This window comes from Neoarius graeffei, chromosome 26, assembly GCF_027579695.1.
Source record: "Neoarius graeffei isolate fNeoGra1 chromosome 26, fNeoGra1.pri, whole genome shotgun sequence".
Taxonomy (NCBI): Eukaryota; Metazoa; Chordata; class Actinopteri; order Siluriformes; family Ariidae; genus Neoarius; species Neoarius graeffei.
In genome coordinates this window covers 18246419-18269943 of record NC_083594.1, presented here as the reverse complement: position 1 = coordinate 18269943, position 23525 = coordinate 18246419, and the positions used below count along the sequence as shown (strand labels likewise).

General features: G+C 42.5%; 1 protein-coding gene across 1 annotated transcript in view; it reads right to left on the bottom strand.

Moving 5' to 3' along the window:
• grip2b (glutamate receptor interacting protein 2b) overlaps positions 1 to 23525 on the bottom strand; it is a 455064-nt gene that overhangs the window by 81922 nt on the left and 349617 nt on the right. The window contains exon 10 of the mRNA XM_060909766.1: positions 9568 to 9711. Within this exon, the coding sequence (XP_060765749.1) occupies positions 9568 to 9711 (144 nt within the window). The remainder of the gene's footprint in view (positions 1 to 9567; positions 9712 to 23525) is intronic.

The following is a 23525-nucleotide window of genomic DNA, read 5'->3' as shown; positions in this document are numbered from 1 at the left end:
ACAGACAGAAGCATGGATGTGCCATGGGCTCACTGGTGTCCCCTATTGTGGCCAATCTTTACATGGAGGAAGTGGAACATAAAGCTTTGACCACTTTTTCAGGAGTTGCTCCCAGCCACTGGTTCAGATATGTGGATGACACCTGGGTTAAAATCAAAGCCCATGAAGTGGAAGCCTTCTCTAAACACATCAATGCAGTGGATATCAACATCAATTTCACTCGGGAGGACGTAAGTGGGAATAATCTAGCCTTCTTGGATTGTGATGTACACATTAGACAAGACAGAAGCCTTAGCATCGAGGTCTACCGGAAACCCACACACACACGGACCAGTACCTACTCTTCGACTCTCACCACCCACTGGAACACAAATTGGGGGTCATTAGGACCTTGCAACACAGGGCTCAGAACATCCCTACAACGGTAGAGGGAAAAGAGAAGGAGCAGAATCACATCAGGAAAGCACTTCAGAACTGTGGGTATCCCAACTGGTCTTTCTTCAAGAGCAGAAAAAGGAACATAACGGACAAGGAGGATAACAGGAACAAATGCAAGAACATTGTCATTCCCTACATTTCTGGTCTATCTGAGAAACTCAGGAGGATCTTCTACAAACACAACATTCCGGTACGATTCAGACCCAGTAACACCCTGAAGCAGAAATTGGTCCACCCTAAGGACAGAATACCCAGACACAAACAGGACAACGTGGTGTATGCAATTCAGTGCAGTGAAGATTGCACGGAGTCGTATATTGGTGAAACCAAACAACCGCTTCACAGGCGTATGGCTCAACACAGGAGAGCCAGTTCCTCAGGCCAGGACTCTGCTGTCTACCTTCATCTTAACAACAAAGGACACTCATTTCAGGATTGCAACGTACGCATTTTAGCCAGAGAGGATCGTTGGTATGAGTGAGGAGTTAAAGAAGCCATTTTTGTCAACCTGGAACGGCCATCACTGAACAGAGGTGGGGGTCTAAAAAGACATAATTTATCAGCCACCTACAATGCAGTCCTTGGCACACTTCCCAGACAACTGAATGCACACCAAAACCCAGCTGTTTTCAGTGGCTCACAGGAGGACAGAGAGAATCAGCATTCCATTGATCACCTTAACGGGCAATCCATTGATCACCCTAACGACTCTCGAGGCCATTCACATTCAGCCCCCAGTGACCCACACCAACAGGATGACTCAATGACACCTTAGATGAGCTTTTCATCCATGAGAGGATAAATACCTGATACTCCCTACCAGTCAGACAGAACTGAAGAAGTCTTTCGGATGAGAGGTGAAACATCTTCAAGAATCTTCAAGCAAGTCCAGTTGCTCTCTTTTACCACCCACAGTTACTCTATAGAAAACAGCTTCTATAGAATCTCAACAGAATTCTATATAAATAGTAGTCTATAGAAAACGATTTCTATAGAATTGATACAGAGTTCTATAGAAGCTCTACTTTATTAGGGCCAACAGAATTTTATAAATTCCATAATGGTTATTTCCATAAAAACACAATTTGGTGGATTTTAAAGACCCTACAGAAATTCCAGTCTGAGACAAAAGGCCTTGCATCCAAAGAACAACTTTAGTACTTATCTCCAATAAAAATGTTCTTTATTTCATTTACTTTATCTCACATAACACTTCTGATCAACAACTCAATTGATCCAAGTGTAAATTACAGTTTAAGACATAATTTAATAAATGTACTTCCAAAATAAACGCTGATATACGCTATACATTAATTTTCAGTCAAGCTCAATGGCATTTGGAAGAAGTGAAACAAACGTCTTTCTTTGTATTTTCATGTAAATATACTTATTTGCTATATCAGATAAATTACATGCGATCAATTCATTAGTGATTTCAACCTCTCTAATTTGATGCCCCTTAACTTTATATATACCTGTATTTCTATTGGAATTCTATAAGATTTCTATGTATAATCTCTATAAAGTTTCTATTAAAACTCTATAAAATTTCTATTAAAATTCTATAAAATTTCTATTAAAACTCTATAAAATTTCTACAAAAAGCCTATTAAAATTCTATAAAATTTCATTTAGAAATTTTATAGAATTTTTATAGATTTTTTTTCTATAGAAATCTATAGAAAATTTTACCAAGGGAAAGCAGTCTTTTTGAATTTGTTTGGTCGACATGCGTTTTCTGTAAGAACACAACTCTTTCAGAAGTCTCATAGAAAGGGAATTCACAAGTTTATAATTGCGTGCTCATTCTAACATTATTTTTATAGTAGCAGCATAAACAGGGACTTACGGTATACAGTGGATGCTCTGTAATCATCTTAACAATAATTAACAATAAACAGAAAACCAAGTAAAAACAAACAAAGAACCAAGAAAAACATTGTAGTACTATTGGTATAATGAAGCTTTTCATTTAAAAATGTTTGTTTAAAGTTTATGGAAGGAGTCAACAGTGTCAGCGCTTGTATCTAAGGCTGTTTCTTTCAGTTTTCTGACACACTAAAGTCTAAAGGCCAATTTATACTTCTGTGTAGAATCGACGCCGTCGGTATGGTGTTGATGTTCGTGCACGGTGAAGCATTTATACCTGCACATAAAGCGTGTACGTGTATCCTCTAGGATGGGGTTTCTCAACCACTGGGCCATGGCCCACTAATGGGCCATCTAGTGAAGCGCCATCTAGTGGGATGTGATTTTTTTTTTCAAGTTGAAGCTAATTTTTACTTGTAGTAGGGTACAATTGCTGGGTTGCATCCAACATCACATCCGCCTCATTAAGCTACAGTCACACTACAGCTTACGATGCTTTATCGATGAAAATGAGGCATTTTGGTGGCGATATACACGTGAGCTAAAATTTGTGGTCACACAGCAGGCAAACACTTGACTGTCACGCCTTTGCGCATGTGAGGCTGGTGCAGCTCGAGCAGCCACTTGCACTCACGGATTGTGTTGTGCGTGTGCCTGGGACCTAGTCGTTATGGGAAACACCTGATACTGATTTGAGTGCAATCAGCGCATGTAGATACAGATGCTGTTTTCACAGAGGCTTTGCGAAGTATTATCATCATCACGGTCACGTTTGTTTCTAACCATGTTTATAATGCTGTTTAAATATTCTGCTTTGCTGTCATTTTTGTAAATATCACGCCTGCTAATAAACACTCTTCCTGCACTTAGATCCGTCTACCACCATCTATCTTGTAGTGTCCTGATCACCAGATCTTTAACCCAGCCACATATAAAAAGTTGCACGCCTCCATGCTCTTCCAGGTTTTCATCTGTTTGTCCGTGTAGAACGATGTCTGCAGCACCAGCTAGTTTGAGATGTCGGGGAACTCAACGGATGGATGATTTTCCAACTCACAGGAAAAATCCTTCTTTGTTAGCGTGTAAGAATCTATCCCATTGAGTGGTTTCTATATCCATTTCTTTTGAGTGTACTTCTTGGTTTTAATAACTTACTTGTTTGCTGGACACAAACATGGCAATAAGTTCTTGTGTTAATGGACCAGACTCCACTTGTGGATCATTAACCCCTTTTGACTGAGAATGCCCTGCATGCATGGTTTGGCTTCTGGCACATCCATACAGTTTTAAATACAATACCTACAATTCAAAACAGTTGGTTTTTACTGCATTTATTTAATTCCTGGGCTCCCGTCTGTAACGGAGTGACGTTGCAGTCCATTAATACACTTCACAATAGATTATTAGATTCTAATAGAATAGATGAGCCAAAATAATTGGGGATCTTTTTTAACGGCCTCTGACTTGGTACAAGAATGAGTAGATGGGCCTTAAAGTAGAAAAGGTTGAGAACCCCTGCTTTAGGAGACACTGTCACATGAAACACAGCAGAATTTACTGATTTGGCACATAGAGGAAGAGCAGGAAAAAAAAACAGTGTAAGTTTCATGTTTCAGTGTAAGAATAATAAAGAGAAAATAACATGGACAATATGTTGTTTTGACACAAATTTTTCTGGAGGAAAAAGACACCTAATTCTAAAGCAAGGGAATTCTCACCAAATGCATTTCTGAAGTGTTTGAACTCATCTGTATTCAGGAGTATGAGCAGCTCGAAGCACTCCAGTGTAAGTAATGTTTAAATCTACAAGATTGGGGGCGTCGTGGCTCAGGTGGATAAGGCGCCATACCATAAATCCGGGGACCTGGGTTCGATTCCGGCTCGAGGTCATTTCCCGATCCCTCTCCGTCTCTCTCTCTCCTGCTCATTTCCTGTCTCTACACTGTCCTATCCAATAAAGGTGAAAAAAGCCCCCCAAAAAATAAAAAATAAATCTGCAGGATTAAACCAGCCATTATACAACCCCGATTCCAAAAAAGTTGGGACAAAGTACAAATTGTAAATAAAAACGGAATGCAATGATGTGGAAGTTTCAAAATTCCATATTTTATTCAGAATAGAACATAGATGACATATCAAATGTTTAAACTGAGAAAATGTATCATTTAAAGAGAAAAATTAGGTGATTTTAAATTTCATGACAACAACACATCTCAAAAAAGTTGGGACAAGGTCATGTTTACCACTGTGAGACATCCCCTTTTCTCTTTACAACAGTCTGTAAACGTCTGGGGACTGAGGAGACAAGTTGCTCAAGTTTAGGGATAGGAATGTTAACCCATTCTTGTCTAATGTAGGATTCTAGTTGCTCAACTGTCTCAGGTCTATTTTGTCGTATCTTCCGTTTTATGATGCACCAAATGTTTTCTATGGGTGAAAGATCTGGACTGCAGGCTGGCCAGTTCAGTACCCGGACCCTTCTTCTGCGCAGCCATGATGCTGTAATTGATGCAGTATGTGGTTTGGCATTGTCATGTTGGAAAATGCAAGGTCTTCCCTGAAAGAGACGTCGTCTGGATGGGAGCATATGTTGCTCTAGAACCTGGATATACCTTTCAGCATTGATGGTGTCTTTCCAGATGTGTAAGCTGTTCATGCCACACGCACTAATGCAACCCCATACCATCAGAGATGCAGGCTTCTGAACTGAGCGCTGATAACAACTTGGGTCGTCCTTCTCCTCTTTAGTCCGAATGACACGGCGTCCCTGATTTCCATAAAGAACTTCAAATTTTGATTCGTCTGACCACAGAACAGTTTTTCACTTTGCCACAGTCCATTTTAAATGAGCCTTGGCCCAGAGAAGACGTCTGCGCTTCTGGATCATGTTTAGATACGGCTTCTTCTTTGAACTATAGAGTTTTAGCTGGCAATGACGGATGGCACGGTGAATTGTGTTCACAGATAATGTTCTCTGGAAATATTGCTGAGCCCATTTTGTGATTTCCAATACAGAAGCATGCCTGTATGTGATGCAGTGCCGTCTAAGGGCCCGAAGATCACGGGCACCCGGTATGGTTTTCTGGCCTTGACCCTTATGCACAGAGATTCTTCCAGATTCTCTGAATCTTTTGATGATATTATGCACTGTAGATGATGATATGTTCAAACTCTTTGCAATTTTACACTGTCAAACTCCTTTCTGATATTGCTCCACTATTTGTCGGCGCAGAATTAGGGGGACTGGTGATCCTCTTCCCATCTTTACTTCTGAGAGCCGCTGCCACTCCAAGATGCTCTTTTTATACCCAGTCATGTTAATGATCTATTGCCAATTGACCTAATGAGTTGCAATTTGGTCCTCCAGCTGTTCCTTTTTGTACCTTTAACTTTTCCAGCCTCTTATTGCTGATGTCCCAACTTTTTTGAGATGTGTTGCTGTCATGAAATTTCAAATGAGCCAATATTTGGCATGAAATTTCAAAATGTCTCACTTTCGACATTTGATATGTTGTCTATGTTCTGTTGTGAATAGAATATCAGTTTTTGAGATTTGTAAATTATTGCATTCCGTTTTTATTTACAATTTGTACTTTGTCCCAACTTTTTTGGAATCGGGGTTGTAATTAACTACAGCCACTATAGAGCCTCACTCTTTATGTACTGCATTTATATTTAACAGATATTCCACGAAATCGAGTCGTACATGAGCTGATAGCTGATGAGGTGCGTACTGCCGAGTCGGATATAAGCCATGTACAGCGAGATTGAGTGTAATAAATGTTGCTTTATTCTATCCACATTCACTGGATTTTGAGAAACAGAGTATTTTTTTCCTGCAAATTCAATACAAAACGTCCGACAAAATCATTTCCGCTTAGAATGTAAACAAACCTGCTAAATGACAGTAGCAATTTGTGAAAATGCGATAATTCTTGAAAAATAAAAATAATTTTAAAAAAGATATGTTCTTACCATCAAATACTTTTATTCCATATTTTGTTGCTTTTTTGTATTTTTGGGGACTTTGTTTAAGAGTAGAGTTTTTATTTCGTCCTCAGCTGGTTCAGCAACACGCTCCGCCATTTTGTTTTTCTCTACTCACAGTATATGAGCTGATAGCCTAGTAGTAGAGTAGCCAATCAGAGAATGCAATTGCTCATATCCAGTGCATGTGGACAGAATAATAATCTAATATCGTGATAGTAGTGTTTCAATTTTCACAGGGAAGAAGGAGCAGCTAGGAATGTATAGGAGGAAATGCGATGCTACCAAGCGAACCTATCACACTTGTTGCAGTCTGCGTCACTGTGATGTGTAGTTACGTTTCTGAAGAGGTGCACATCAGGCTATGGCATGGGGACATAGCTACGGCGAACCTATGGCATAGAGTTTATGCCTTAAAAGACACAGGATGTTGAGCTTTTTTGTCTTACCTTTAAGAACGTCAAGCTATAAAAGTTCAAAAGTGCGCTTTATAGTTATTATAATGTAAGCAACTTGTTTTCTTAACATTCCACAAACCTAAATGTTACTATAAACTGCTAAATCATGCATCATTTTTTAATCAACAAAATATCAGAATTGTTAACAAATTGCTGTGGTATAAGAGGAATAACACACTGTGCACTTTACGGTTGTTGGAAAAGAATCAGTTTTGTAATAACAGGAACAGTAACAGTAAGTCGGCTTCGCATTAGCATCCATCACACCATGCTGTCATTTATTTTGATTATTTTCCTATAAATGGGACGGCAGGGTGGTGTAGTGGTTAGCACTGTCAACTCACAGCAAGAAGGTTCTGGGTTTGTGCCCAGTGACGGATGGCGGCCTTTCTGTGTGGAGTTTGTATGTTCTCCCTGTGTCGAAATTGCTCATAGGTGCGAGTGTGCAGAAAGGAACTGGCCACCCTACTGCTGCAATTCTGGCAAAGTCAACCAAACATGGTTCGCCTCAAGCCTGGATTGGGTTCAGCAGTGATGACAGTTTTCCTATAAAAGCACTCTATAGTATTTTCCTATAAAATCACTTTATTTCCTATGAACACACTCGGTAGCACGGTGGTGTAGTGGTTAGCACTGCAGCCTCACAGCAAGAAGGTTCTGGGTTTGAGCCCAGTGGCTGACAGGGGCCTTTCTGTGTGGAGTTTGCATGTTCTCCGCGTGTCTGCGTGGGTTTCCTCCAGGTGCTCCAGTTTCCTCCAACAGTTCAAAGACATGCAGCTTTGGTAAAAATACCCAGCTGTACAAGCCAGTGCATATTTAGTGCTGATCCCAAGCCTGGATAGATTGGGGAGGGTTGTGCCAGGAAGGGCATCTGGTGTAAACTCCTATACCAAATCAAATATCTGGATGATTAGCTGTGGCGACCCCTAACAGGAGCACCTGAAGGAAGGGGATTTTCCTATAAAAGTTGTTGTCGTCACTGCCAAACCCGATCCGGGCTTGAGGCGAACCATGTTTGGTTGACTTGGACGGAATTGCAGCAGTAGGGTGGCCAGTTCCTTTCTGTGTGTGCACACACCCCATGGGCAATTTAGAGTAGCCAGTTAGTCTAACTGCATGTCTTTGGCCTGTGGGGGAAACCGGAGCACCCCAAGGAAACCCACACAGACACGGACAGAACATACAAACTCCACACAAAAATACCTCCATCAGCCACTGGGCTCAAACCCAGAACCTTCTTGCTGTTAGGTGACAGTGGTAACCACTACACCACCATGCCGCCCCTCTATAACAGTACCAGAGGTGGACAGTAACGAAGTACATTTACTTGAGTACTGTACTTAAGTACACTTTTTGAGTATCTATACTTTACTTGAGTATTTTTTTGGAAACTTATCAATTTAACTTCACTACATTTGAAAGACAAATATCATACTTTTTACTCCACTACATTTCTGTCAAGGTCTTCATTACTCGTTACTACAAAGCAGCTTTGAAACTGGATGTTTTTTTCTTTTCTTTTCTAAAATGTGATTTTTTTTTCACAGGTGACACTGAGACAGCCGATCAGTAATCACTAGGGTCACGTCATGTCCATAGACTGGATAAAATCAAGTTCAATGATTTCTCAGCAGCGTTATTTGAACACGATCAGTTGATGGCAGAATGGAAGGAGGCGGTTCTTCTGAGGAACGCACGCACCCATGGCCATACCTAGAACCCATGTTTCAGTTTTCTGCAAGGATTAAAGATCCGTTTCATTTTAAATGTTTGCTTTGTTTACCTAAAATGAACCACATGACAGCCTACAAAAACTCGCCATCCAACCTGCGGAAGCATATTGAAATATGTAAATGTTTTATTCCAAGAGAAAGCTTGTAATGTAGTTGTCTGTGCTTTTAGAGCTAGCAATAACGTTGCAATAGCTATGCAGTCTGGTTAGTCAAATGACTTTCTATGGATTTGCCTGCCAAGTTGCCATAGCCTTGTCCACAGCTAATGTTAACACATAGCTAGTTAACTTGGACACTTAGTTAGCATGTAAACATGGAGTTACACTAACATGAATAACGCTAACTTATCTGGAGTCCTTTCAGAAATATGTTTTAGCACAATCTTGCCAAATAAACAATGTAGAAATCTTTCTTTTCTAGTAACATTAGCTACCCAATATGATTTCGAGTTTGAAAAGAGTTTGCTAACATGTCAGGTGGAGCTTCACTGACTAGTTAGCTTAACATTAAACCACCATGATGGCACAGCATGCGTTCATTTTGAGAATTCACAAAATAATCCAGTCGGTCGCTTCAGAGGCACGAGGTATTATAAGTGTTGTGGCAATAATACAACAATGTGTTGACAGAAAATGTACTTTCAATACTTAAGTATTTTTAAAAGCAAGTACTTCAGTACTTTAACTTCAGTAAAAATTTGACTGGACAACTTTCACTTGTATCGGAGTAACATTTGACCAGCGGGATCTGTACTTTGACTTAAGGAATGAAGTTGGGTACTTTGTCCACCTCTGAACAGTACTCATGATTTATTCTTTATCTAATATTAAACAGTATGAACTGAACAGTGAGGTAAACAGATCTAAAATCATATCTCTGAATCACTGCTTTTTTTGTCACCGTAATAACCTCCATAGTGAAGAATTCAGAGCTTTTTCAACTTCAATGTATGTTCAAATTATTAGACATGGACCAAAATCAGTGTATCTACCGAATGAATGAGAAGGAGGATATTGCAGCAATCTTCAATGATTCCATTGTGTGTATTATTTTCTGCAGAAGGTTCTTTTGCACATATTTACATTTGCAGTAGTCCTGACTGCTGGATGCATTACTTGATGTGGACATCCACGTCGGAGTCTTACAGTGAGCAGTATGCTGAGAATGGCAGTAGTTCACCACATACGGGTCCCAAGAATGTGGGTGGTCACTTTTCTGGACCTTCACTACACACACACACACACACACACACACACACACACACACACACACACACACACAGATATATAGCAATTACAATCACACATCCAGATGAAATTAAAACATACACTTAGTTGTCTTCTAAATGTCATGCTTGGTAATTCATTCTTGCATAATGTGTTTTCAAAATTAAACAACAACAACAACAACAAAAACAAAACAACAAAACAAAATAACAACAACCATGACTAACTAAGATGACCCATTAAAATGTTGTGCACAACACAATTGAATATTATCTCACTAATAGGGTTCGCTGCATTTAGAGCACAAACCAGTGTAGCCTAAAAAGTCAGTCATATTGTTTGGGTTCATTAATATTCCCCTTGGTAATAATCCCCACCATGCTTAAAATCCTTCGTTTGGAGTCCCGGAGGGCAGCTAAAGCTGTATTTGAATGATAATCTCCATTCTGGAACAGTGGTGTGGAAAAATGAATGCTTCTGCAAAACAACGAGGAAGCTCATTTGGAGCGGGTTAATGGTGTCCTTCCTGCTCGAAGCAGGATGAATAAATTTGTGTGTGTGGGGGTGTGTGTGGTCTGTCAAGTACGCTTATGTTCGTTGCTCTGGGCTTTAGCATCTCATCCAGCATTCTACCAAACAACGTATGTTGCATAAGACAAGCTCATATCTTTTACGCATGCATGACAGTCTCTAATACATTTCAAAAAAAAAAAAACAATGGACAAAAATCCTGAGAATCATGAAAACCATAATAACATAGTTATCATTTAATCACAACAGCTATTATAAAGCTGTTTTCACACCCAGGATCGATTAAATGGTAACCCAGCCAAGTTCATTCCAAGCCATTGCTTAATGGCTCAATCCAAAGTTTTTGCAAAATGAGAGAATTCTTGTTATATTGTGATGATATTTACCTTGTTTACCTTGACAGAAAGTGAGGGAAAGTAATGTGACGACAGGTGAAGGAGGCGGGGCTTACAGGGTGGTGCTGTTACTCTGATTTTAAAATATAACGTTCCTACGTAAAATCCCTGAAGGTTACTGGTCTGCATGTGTTGTGAATTGCCTCCTGCCACTTGCTAGTAGCGTTCCCCCTGGGTTCTGAAAAATATTCTCCACTTTTTTCCTTGAAAAATAAAGTCAAATAAGTATTCTTCACTTTTTCTGAGTCTGTATTTCTTCTTAGTTACCGACTTATCAAAGTGGACTTAATGCAGGTTTATACCAACCAAACTGGCACGATTCAAATATTTTTACAGATACAGCTAGGCCTCTCCATTACATATAAAATTTAGGCTCCACTCCAGCCTCGAATAAAAAAGACTTGATTTTAGACGCCCTGTGGACCGTCCATCCATTATCCACTTATCCACTTATCCTGTGCAGGGTCACAGGGAAGCTGGAGCCTCTCCCAGCTGACTATGGGTGAGAGGTGGTGTACACCCTGGACAAGTCACCAGGTCATCGCAGGGCTGATACAGAGAGACAAACAACCATTCACACTCACATTCACACCTACGGTCAATTTAGAGCCACCAATTAGCCTAACCTGCACGTCTTTGGACTTTGGGGGAAACCGGAGCACCCGGAGGAAACCCACGCAGACACGGGGAGAACATGCAAACTCCACACAGAAAGGCCCCCGTCAGCCCCAGGGCTCAAACCCAGAACTTTCTTGCTCTGAGGCGGCTCTGTGCACAATCAAGCTAAAATAAACCTCTTAAATTTGAGCTTACTTAAGGTTACTTTAGCATGGAATTATTCAAAAGAGGTATTAGGACTCCCTTTAGCCTTTACTTCAACAAAAAACCTGATTAACAATTGAACAGAGTCGAGAAGAATCTCGGAACGACCAACAGCGAAGGAATCCGAATTTCCCATCAATTTACGACCCGAACACAGAATACACCGCGGTTTACATTATGCGTTAGCAGCTAAAACACCAGAGGCTAATTCAAGTTTTCCTGGAGCTTATATTTCTTTAAAGGAGATTGGGATCGATAGGTTGGGGAGGTTATATTCAACTTTACAAGATAATATCACACTTAAAGTGCTGATGACACGTTTTTGACATCTTTGGCGATGTTTTATAACATAAAAAGTAATTCCCGATGATCCATATATTAATTCACGAAGGCGCCTATTTTACAAGTTATGATAAAAAACGCGGCTATTTGGGCAAATTTGACGGGGCTGCAGCACCCAGGAGACGAAAGAGGAGGAGGAGCTATATGACGTCAGCGAAAGAACCTTCCTCCTAACTTACCAGTTTGTTGTTGATGCGACAGGTGTTCAGTTTGTCATTATTAGTATTATACATTATATATATATATATATATTAGTTATTGGGCGGCACGGTGGTGTAGTGGTTAGCGCTGTCGCCTCACAGCAAGAAGGTCCTGGGTTCGAGCCCCGGGGCCGGCGAGGGCCTTTCTGTGCGGAGTTTGCATGTTCTCCCCGTGTCCGCGTGGGTTTCCTCCGGGTGCTCCGGTTTCTCCCACAGTCCAAAGACATGCAGGTTAGGTTAACTGGTGACTCTAAATTGACCTTAGGTGTGAGTGTGAATGGTTGTCTGTGTCTATGTGTCAGCCCTGTGATGACCTGGCGACTTGTCCAGGGTGTACCCCGCCTCTCGCCCGTAGTCAGCTGGGATAGGCTCCAGCTTGCCTGCGACCCTGTAGAAGGATAAAGCGGCTAGAGAGATATTAGTTATTATGCCTTTGCATTGTGTTGCTGGCTTTTGCTCCAAAACCTACAAGGATGGGGTAAGTTTATTCAAGTTTCCCAGAGATCCCGAGCTGCATGCGAAGTGGGTGAAGCAAGTCAGGCGCACTCGTGACAAGTGGGAGCCCTCACCAACATCCGTCCTGTGCTCTGAACACTTCGATCTGGATTGTTTTGACACCCTTCCCAGCTTAAAAGAATCTCTTGGGTGTTCAGTTCAGCACAAACGTGTGTTACTACCATCAGCAGTGCCTACACAGTGTTGCCAGATTGCGAGGTTTCCCGCCCAGTTGAGCGGTTTCAAGTGCATTTTGGTGGGTTTTGAACATATTTTGGGCTGGAAAACTTCAGTAGTATCTGTTGCCAGATACTGCTGAAGTTTTCCAGCCCAAAATATGTTCAAAACCCACCAAAATGCACTTGAAACCTCCCAAATGGGCGGGATTCCTCCCAATCTGGCAACACTGCCAGTATTCCGGAGGGGGTCTACTAGTAGCTATGCCGGATCCAAAGACAGTCCTCCTGTCAGAACATGTGTTGTGAAACGACATAAGATAAAGGTACGTAGAGCTATAGATTGTACATGATAATCATAAATGTAGTCATAAAGTCGGCGTGATATCAGTCATGTATTTGCTTGTGAAAGCTTGCAGCTTTCATGTAACTGCCGCCTAGCAACGAGAGGCAAAGGGTAAAGAGGGTAGGCTATCATAGATTCTATTCGGAAGAGATCAACACAATTTTAGACTCCCAGAAGAGGAAGAGCTAGCACTAGAGAGTTCACCGGCGTTTTCATGCGCCATTTCCACTGAGTAGAACCAGAGTAGAACAGCCAGTGAACCGCAGTGTGTTCTTCCGCTGACGTCACAACATGGCCGCGAGCCACGGACCCAGTTTTCTTGCGCTGTGCAATTAAAAGTTGGATATTTGCGTAACAACAGCTTCTTTTCACGTAATTATAACAGAAATCTAACATGTTTGCCATGTTGTATAGTTTATTTAAGAAATTGCATAGAGTCATGTTCGTGTCATCAGCCCTTTAAAAGGTTATGACATCATTATTAGTGATTTTTGGACTACCCTTTTAAAATTTATTCAGTTCACTTCAGTTTCAGTCTCCTTATTATTAAGTCATTATCAACACCCATGATGTCTCAGGAAACTGAGGCATGTGTCAATTGACTTAATGTCACTTGTAAAATTAATCACCAGTTTAATAAAAATATAATTTATCACTCACATATCTCTCCTTCATGACCACAAAGACACAAGTTCTAAGCTGCATTATTATAGTACAACATTCAAAATCCCAGATGACATCCAAGTCAATTTTCTATTCAATTTCTCACTTTTTTTTTTTTTTGAGGGTGAAAATACTCAGCACTATAGCCCTGAGTGATGGTTTCTAATGACACCACTGCATTCACCATGGGACCTCAACACGCCACGCTGCCTGAAACAGAGCCCTTCAGTTGCTTGCCAGCTAACAGCACTTTCACTTTGGCGTTTTTTTTACTGACCCCTATATTACTGAATCTATCCGATGTGTTCAGAGACAGTTGAGGCTCTGAGTGTGCCTCCCCTATGGCTGTTTCAGCCCTTAAATCATCTTTAGTGCTTGAAGAAGAAGAAAAAAAACTTCGCCAGCTTAAGGCCTCTGCATGCTCTTGCGACAAGGCTTTCGCAGATAGCTTTTCGCAGACAGTTGTAATTTATCGTTGAGCGGGGAGTAATAGGCGTGCGCGATGTTATTCACCGCCACAACGCAAGGGGGTGCAAAGTCGCGAAATCGCTAGGAGTAGTTGGTGGGTGTGGTTAGTGGAGTGTTTATCCTCCGGTTACTTATAATGACTAGAACTGGAGTCGTATAGATGTACGTATTTCCTCACTTCCTCGATCAACCACTCTTCGTGCTGCTCCATCTTCGCTCGTGTTTTTAAAAATGGCGGTCGTGAAAACAAAACAAACCGGGAAAGTAGGGAAGCGGAAGTGCGTGTACAGCAGATGTAGAGTGGACCAATCAGAGCCCTCTTGTCTGCGACGCTGTCTGCTGTGGTCACAATTTTTGGGAGGTGCACGCAGAGCGTCTGCAAAGGGGGGGGGCTTCGCAGACGCCATCTGTTACTCCATCTGCGAGGACTGGGTTGTCAGCATAAATTGGCCTTTAGACTGCGCCATTGTTTGGTTCACACAGAGATAATTACACCACACACACCAGGCCGATTAAGATGCACTGCGATTGGTCAAAAGCTTGGTGCCCATTTGGTCATTATGTGTAGTCAGTTTTTATTGGTCACAAAGACGTGCTCATTGTTTACACTCTGGCTTCCCACAGTCTCTTTACTGGGGTTGGATTTCGGCAAATGGAGGAATTTATGGAGGGATTTCTAGAAAAGATGACTTATGATAAAGATGACAGATGCATTAGTCACTGTGATGAATGCGAGTAATTTTCTCTTCGTCACTGATGGATTATGTTCTTCAATGACAGGCGTGACGAGTGCCAGTGGGAACCCTGTGCTAGGGTTAGAATAATTGCGAAAATCACATTGAGTGCCAAGTATGAGGAGAAAACAATATTGAGATGAGGTTTTAGATTTCAGCTCTCCTGGAAGAGTAAATAAACTTGAGACACGTGCATAATTGCTTGTCAAGTATAACAGTGATTAAATGTGGTTTAAAAAAACTGTTTAAATTCTGATATGAATGTAAAACATTCATGACAACATAAAATCTGTATATTTCATCAAAAGAATGTAGAAATCTTATTTACTTTTTAATCTTGCACAGGATGTCTTCCTGCAAAGATCATGTTGGAGAAGAAACCACTTAACAAATGCAGTGCACAAAGCTCACTAGTTGAGTGCGATTTCCTCCCATTGGGAATGGCACACTGATCAAGGTGTTTAGGTCCGTGCTGTAGAGAAATGGACACAAACCTAATAAATTGGGTTTGCAATCATATACCGGCTACTGCTGCACAGTCGGAATGGAATCTTTAAAGGCAACTTTTGTCCTTTTTCACTGAACCAGACTTTAAAATGCTAGAACTTTGCAACAAAGCTGTGGCTGAGATACACACAAAAGAGTAAAATACACTGTCTGGCCAAAAAAAGTTGCCATTTGGATTTAAATAAGCTAATACATTTTGGATAATTACTGCAGTGATTTTGTACTGCAGTGATTTCCTGTTTGGGAACCACAGGATTTCATCTCTGCTTTTTGCGGATGATGTTGTCCTGTTGGCTTCTTCAAACCAGGACCTTCAGCATGCACTGGGGCGGTTTGCAGTCGAGTGTGAAGCGGCTGGGATGAGAATCAGCACCTCCAAGTCCGAGGCCATGGTTCTCGACCGGAAAAGGGTGGCTTGCCCTCTCCAGGTTGGTGGAGAAGTCCTGCCTCAAGTGGAGGAGTTTAAGTATCTCGGGATCTTGTTCACGAGTGAGGGAAGGATGGAGCGTGAGATCGACAGGCGGATCGGTGCAGCCTCCGCAGTGATGCGGTCGCTTTACCGGTCCATCGTGGTGAAGAAGGAGCTGAGCCAAAAGGCGAAGCTCTCAATTTACCGGTCGATCTACGTTCCGACTCTCACCTATGGTCATGAGCTTTGGGTAATGACAGAAAGAACAAGATCGCGGATACAAGCGGCTGAAATGAGTTTCCTTCGCAGGGTGGCTGGGCGCTCCCTTAGAGATAGGGTGAGAAGCACAGTCACTCGGGAGGAGCTCGGAGTAGAGCCGCTGCTCCTCCACATTGAGAGGAACCAGCTGAGGTGGCTCGGGCATCTTTTTCGGATGCCTCCTGGACGCCTCCCTGGGGAGGTGTTCCAGGCATGTGCCCCCGGGAGGAGGCCCCGGGGAAGACCCAGGACACGCTGGAGGGACTATGTCTCTCGGCTGGCCTGGGAACGCCTCGGTGTTCTTCCCGAGGAGCTGGCCGAGGTGTCTGGGGAAAGGGAAGTTTGGGCTTCCATGCTTAGACTGCTGCCTCCGCGACCCGGTCCTGGATAAGCGGAAGAAGACGAGACGAGACTGCAGTGATTGTGTTTCAGCTAGCAACAATTCTTTTAACCCTAACTGATGCAGTGAGTAGCTTCTCATTTCTTAAAATGAGAAAAGATGTTACTATGTTTCAGAAGGGTCAAATTATTGGCCTACATCAAGCAAAGACAACTAAAGAGATTATTAAACTTCATGGAATTGGGTTAAGAACTGTCCAACACATTATTAAAACCTGGAAGGATAGTGGAAAACTGCCAGCTTCATGGAAAAAATGTGGTTGGAAAAAGATCTTGACTGACCAGGATCAGAGATCACTTAAATGCTTGGTGAAGTCGAATCATAAAAATCATCGATAGTAGAACTCATGGCTATGCTTAATAGTGAAATTAAGAGCATTTCCACACTCACAGTGTGATGAGAACTCACAGGATTGGGACTAAATAGCTGTGTGACTGTAAGAAAGCCACTTGTTAGTGAGACTAAATCAGGAGAAAAGGCTTCAATTTGCTAGGGAGCATAAAAATTGGATTCTGGAGCAATGGAATAAAGTCATGTGGTCTGATGAGTCCAGATTTACCCTCTTCCCGAGTGATGGGCGTGTCAGGGTAAGAAGAGAAGCTCATGAACCAATGCACCCATCCTATACATAGTGGCCACTGTACAAGCCTCTGGAGGCAGTGTTATGATTTGGGGTTGCTTCAGTTGGTCCAGTCGAGACTCAGCAACGTTATGTAGCAATAAAATGAAGTCAGCTGATGACCTGAATGTACTGAAGACCAGGTTATCACATCAATGGATTTTTTCTTCCCTAACAGCACAGGCATAAAATTAGGGCTCAGATTGTGAAAGAGTGGTTCAGGGAGCATGGGGAATCATTTTCACACATGAATTGGCCACCACAGAGTCCTGACCTTAAACCCAGTGAGAATCTTTGGGATGTGCTGAAGAAGACTTGATGCAGTGGTTCGACTCTCCCATTGTCAATACAAGATCTCTCTGTGAAAACTTAATACAACTCTGGACTGAAATAAATGTTGTGACAGTGCATAAGTTTATCGAAACAATGCCACGGCAAATGCATGCTGTAATCAAAGCCAAAGGTGGTCCAACTAAATATTAGTGTGCAACTTTTTTTTTTTTTAGCAGGGCTGTGTACCGTATTTTCTGGACTATAAGCCGCTACTTTTTTCCTAGGTTTTGAACCATGCGGCTTATACAAAGGTGCGGCTATTCTGTGGATTTTTCTTCCACCGCTAGGGGCGCTCTTCTTCTTCTTGGATTTTTATGGCAGTTGGCAACTTAACGTATGAGGTGCATTACCGCCACCTGCTGGACTGGGGTATGGTTCAAGAGCCTATTCTACAACTAACCTGGGTGACTAAAAAAAAAAAAAAAGAGAGAGAGAGAGAGCTAGGGGCGCTCTAACCGGAAGTAGAATCAAAAATAAGATAGACGAAAAATCAATGCAAAGAAGAATTAGCAGATCTTTAGCAGATAGAACACGCACGACAAATTACTAACTGGTAATTATTTTCAAATCCAGCGAAGATGATTAAAGTGACTTGTGGTTTCAAACACAGGAGAAATGAAGGTAAATAAATACCGGTTATTTTCTCTTGGTTCTGTTCCGTTTTAATCAGCAAAGTTGCTGCCGTGTTAAAAGGCACTGTTCGGAAAGAATCTGTTCAGGTACATACATGTACATTTACAGTACAAAATCGTTCTGTACATGCAGTAAATATCTAATTTTTCAACATAGATATCTGCGGCTTATAGCCCGGTGCGGCTTGTATATCTTTTTTTAAATTTTTTTTTAAAAATAGAGCGGATGCGGCTTATATACAGGTGCGCTCTATAGTCCAGAAAATACGGTACATGCAAATTTCAGTTCAGGAATGTCTGTAGTTTTTAGAACTATATATACACAGAAGTAGCAGCTGTTGCAAGATGAGTGTGTTCTGTTCATATGAATAATAAATATTCATATTTATTATTCATAAATAAATAAAATCTCTATGAATGCTGTTGGCATCAGAGGTGTTAATGTGAGGCAAATAAGTAACTATGACTTTACAGTAATAATACTGTTATTAATTTCAAGAAACTCATTACTTTGAAATATTGAGGTGTAATTTCAAGAAAGTAATTGTTTTTTTTTTTGTAATGGTAGAAATTAGCTGATACAATTTTATTACCTGTCCTTTAGTTGCATTAGTTGGGGTGTAGGGGGCCCTGGATAGAGATAGTACCCTTGTTCGCCCGCAGCTGCACCCTCCTCCATAGGGTGGTCGGACAACACCGGTTCTCATCCATCTCCTAAAGCTCTCGCGTGTTGGCTCCAAGCGCCACACCCCGGTACACCATCTCAGCTGACGGGCTAAACCACGTGAGGGGATGGTGCCCACACTGCACCATTGGGCGGATAAGCTGCACCAGGCAGCCAACGGACACGGCAGAAGAGGTCTACCAGACCCAACGGCCATGTGAAAAGGAGAAAACCTTCCAAATCTGGAGTGGAGACCCATAGGCGGTTCTCCACAACAAAATGGAGAGGCACAACAAAATGGAAAGTCATGCAAGACGTCATTCACAACGCAGAAATTGCCACGTTTAGCAAGAAAGGCTGGCCTAGTCAAGACTGGTTTAACGCTCACATCTCCACAATGGAGCCAGTAATTGAGGCCAAACGCAGAGCCTTCTTAGCATACAAGAGCTGTCCCAGTGTTCAGACACTCACAGCACTCAGGAACGCTCGAAATACCGCACAACATGCTGCCAGAGTGTGTGCAAACGACTACTGGCGGCAATTATGTGCAGGGATACAGTGGAGTGCAGAGTCCGGAGACCTTCGGGGAATGTACAATGGCATCAAGAAGGCTCTAGGACCAACTGTGAAAAAGACTGCCCCCCTGAAATCTCTGTCAGGGGAGAAGATCGCTGAGCGTAAGGAGCAAATGGCTAGATGGGTAGAACACTACTCTCAACTCTACTCACATGAGATGTCAGTCTCTGACACCGTCCTCAACAGTATGGAAGACCTTCCCATTATGGAGGAACTTGATGAAGTGCCAACTATTGAAGAACTAGAGGGTAGTTAAGGCAGCACAGATGATCACTGGCTGCCCTCTCCCCTCCCTGATGGACGTTTACACCTCCCGCTGCCTTAGCAGAGCTAAAAACATTATCAAGGACAGCTCCCACCCTGGCTTTGATCTGTTCAACCTGTTGCCCTCAGGGAGGCGCTACAGGTGCATCAGGACAAAGACAAAACGATTCAAAAACAGCTTCTTTCCAAAAGCCATAACCGCCCTGAACTTGGATATGCTCTGACTTTATAGTCTATTTATTTTACTATGTGACTCTCCTCGTGCAATAATTTATAATGTGCAGTGCTTTATAAGGGACTCTCTCTGTGCAATACTTTTATAATGTGCAATACCTCACTCCATAATGTGAAACACAACACATTCACCTCACCTCAGGACTGTGCACCTTACATACAGCACATGCACCTCAGGACTGTGCACCTTACACACAACACATACACCTCAAGTCTGTGCACCTTACATACAGCACATATACCTCAGGACTGTGCACCTTACACACAGCACATACACCAAGTCTGTGCACCTACCTTACCTTGCAATACTTCATAAATGTGTAATATTTTATTTTATAATGTGACTCTCTCGTGAAATAATTTATAATGAGACTCTCTCTGTGCAATAATTTATATGTGTAACACAACACATATACCTCAGGACTGTGCACCTTACCCCCCTTACACCCCCTTCCTCTCTCTCTCTCTCTCTCTCTCTCTCTCTCACTCTACACGCTGTTTGCACTGTTATTGGAGATGCTTTAATCTCATTGTACATGTGTATAGTGACAATAAAGGCATTCTATTCTAACTGAGCAAAGCCATCGATTCCCTCCCATGTGAGAAGGCACCAGGTAGTGACAACATCCCACCTGAAGCCATCAAGCGTGGGAAACCGGCCCTGCTTCAGCCGCTGTACGAGCTACTCTGCCTCTGTTGGGAGGAAGGGGCCGTTCCCCAGGACACGCGTGATGCAACCATTGTGACGCTCTATAAAAACAAGGGAGATCGTGGGGACTGTAACAACCACAGGGGCATCTCACTCCTGAACATAGTCGGCAAGGTGTATGCTCGACTCCTTCTAAACAGACTAAAAATTCTGGCTGATCATGTTTATCCAGAATCTCAGTGCGGATTTAGGGCGAGAAGGTCAACAACAGACATGATTTTCTCCCTGTGTCAACTGCAGGAAAAGAGCAGAGAGCAAGGCCAACCCCTGTACATGCTGTTTATAGACCTTACCAAAGCCTTCGATCTAGTCAGTAGAACAGGCCTATCTGAACTCCTAAAGAAGATTGGCTGCCCACCAAAACTGTGTAGCATGGTGGTGTCTTTCCACACCAACATGAAAGGAACAGTCTTGTACGATGGATCCTGCTCGGACCCTTTCTCCATAAATAGCAGGGTAAAACAAGGTTGTGTGCTGGCACTGACACTCTTTGGAATTTTCTTTTCCATACTTCTGTCGCATGCCTTCGACACATCCACAGATGGCGTTTATCTGCACACAATGTCCGACGGAAAGCTGTTTAACCTTGCACGACTCCGCTCCAAGACCAAGGTGAGGACAATACTCCTAAGAGAGATGCTTTTTGCGGATGATGCAGCGCTCGTGGCCTATACAGTGGCCGCACTTCAGAGACTGAGCAACTGCTTTGGCACTGCATGTAAGCTGTTTGGACTCACCGTAAGCTTGGAGAAAACTTCTGTTTGTGCACAAGGGGTAAGCACACCCCCTGCTATCACCATGGACAATGTACTCTTAAAAACAGTGGACAGCTTCACCTACCTAGGCTCTCCAGTTACCAACACACTGTCACTAGACACTGAACTAGACAAACGGATTGGGAAGGCTAATACCATGATGGCAAGACTCACCCAGAGGGTATGGGAAAACAGAGTTCTGTCGCTGCACACAAAAATACAAGTACTGTATACCAGGCCTGCATACTCAGTGTCTTACTGTATGGAAGCGAGACATGGAGCACATATGTACGACAAGAACGTCGACTGAAAGCCTTCCATATGCGATGTCTTTGGCGCATCTTAGGAATTAGTTGGAGGGATAAAGTACCCAACAGTGACATCCTGCAATGAGCAAAAGTACAGAGCATCTACGCCATCCTTAGCCAATGCCACCTTCGCTGGCTAGGACATGTCAGACGTATGGAGGATGGAAGGATTCCTGAGGATGTGTTGTATGGTCAACTAATCTCTGGCTCTAGACGAGTTGGTTGTCCAGCTTTACACTTCAAGGAAACTTGTAAGAGAGACTTGAAAGCATGCAACATCTCTACAGACACCTGGGAAGCGCAGGCTGAGGACAGAGCTGCCTGGCGCCGAGTTGTGCATAATGGTATCATGGAAGCAGACAAGAGAAGGGGAGAACTTGCAGCAGAGAAACGGAGACAACGGAAGATTGTAGTACCAAACGCACCCTCAACTGCACAACACATATGCACTGTGTGCAACAGGGCGTGCAGATCCAGAAGTGGACTCTTAAGCCACAACAGAAGTCACACCTCCAGAGGCACACAGATTGTCTCCTGAGACTGGACTGCCAAAGAAAGAAGAAGAAGTTGCATTCATTTGTGCTCACAATCACCAGTCCCAAAGTGACTTTCAGCCTGGGGTAAATTACATTGTGGGTGTTATTTTAATACAGTACCCTCCACGATTATTGCCCCCACTTATAAAGATTAGTAAAAAGGGTTAGAAAAAAAATTCCACCTTTTGGTGGTCGCTTCATCTCACACTGAAAAAATGAGAAAAATCCAACCTTTAATTTTATTTCTAATTTCTCATCTCATCTCATTATCTGTAGCCGCTTTATCCTGTTCTACAGGGTCGCAGGTAAGCTGGAGCCTATCCCAGTTGACTACGGGCGAAAGGCGGGGTACACCCTGGACAAGTCGCCAGGTCATCACAGGGCTGACACATAGACACACACAACCATTCACACTCACATTCACACCTACGGTCAATTTAGAGTCACCAGTTAACCTAACCTGCATGTCTTTGGACTGTGGGGGAAACCGGAGCACCCGGAGGAAACCCACGTGGACACGGGGAGAACATGCAAACTCCACACAGAAAGGCCCTCGCCGGCCACGGGGCTCGAACCCGGACCTTCTTGCTGCGAGGTGACAGCGCTAACCACTACACCACCGTGCCGCCCCTATTTCTAATTTATGCAGAGAAAAACAAATCCCTCATCAAGAAATAATTATCTTCAACAAAAGCACATGTGCTACTATTACTGGCACCCCTAGAAATGATCGTGAACACAATGTAACTGAAGCATGTTTCCAATTTAAATCGTACATTTTTTAGTTGACCGTAATGTGTAGTAACTTTCAAGCTGTAATACATGACTTCCTGATTAACTGGGGTACAAATGTGAGGTGACAGAGGCCAAATGAGGGAGAAATGTGTTGATCTTCATAAGTCAGGGAATGGTTATTCAAAAAAAAAAGCTACTTGTCTGAAAACACCCATTTCTAATGTTAGGGCGATAATAAAAAAGTAGACACCAACTGGACGTGTTACAAACTTGCCTGGAAGAGGACCCAAGTTTATTTTGCCCCCCATGGACAGTGAGGAGGAGGGTAAGAGAGGCAAAAAATCCCCAAGGATCACGGTTGGTGAATTACAAGAAAAAGTAAAATCTTGGGGTTTCCAAGTCTCCAAAACCACCATCAGACTCCACCTCCATGCCAACAGACTATTTGGAAGATTTGCCAGGAAAAAAAGCCTTTTCCATCAGTTGACTACAAACATAAGCACCTGAAGTTTGCGAAGCATGACTACAACTTTGACTGGAACTGTGTTCTACAGTCTGATGTAACAAACATGGAGCTTTTTGCCAACAAACACTCAATCTGGGTTTGGTGTAAAAAGAAGGACAGCTATAATGAAAAGAACCCGATCCCAACTGTAAAATATTGTGGAAGTTCTGTGATGCTTTGGGGCTGTTTTTCCTCCAA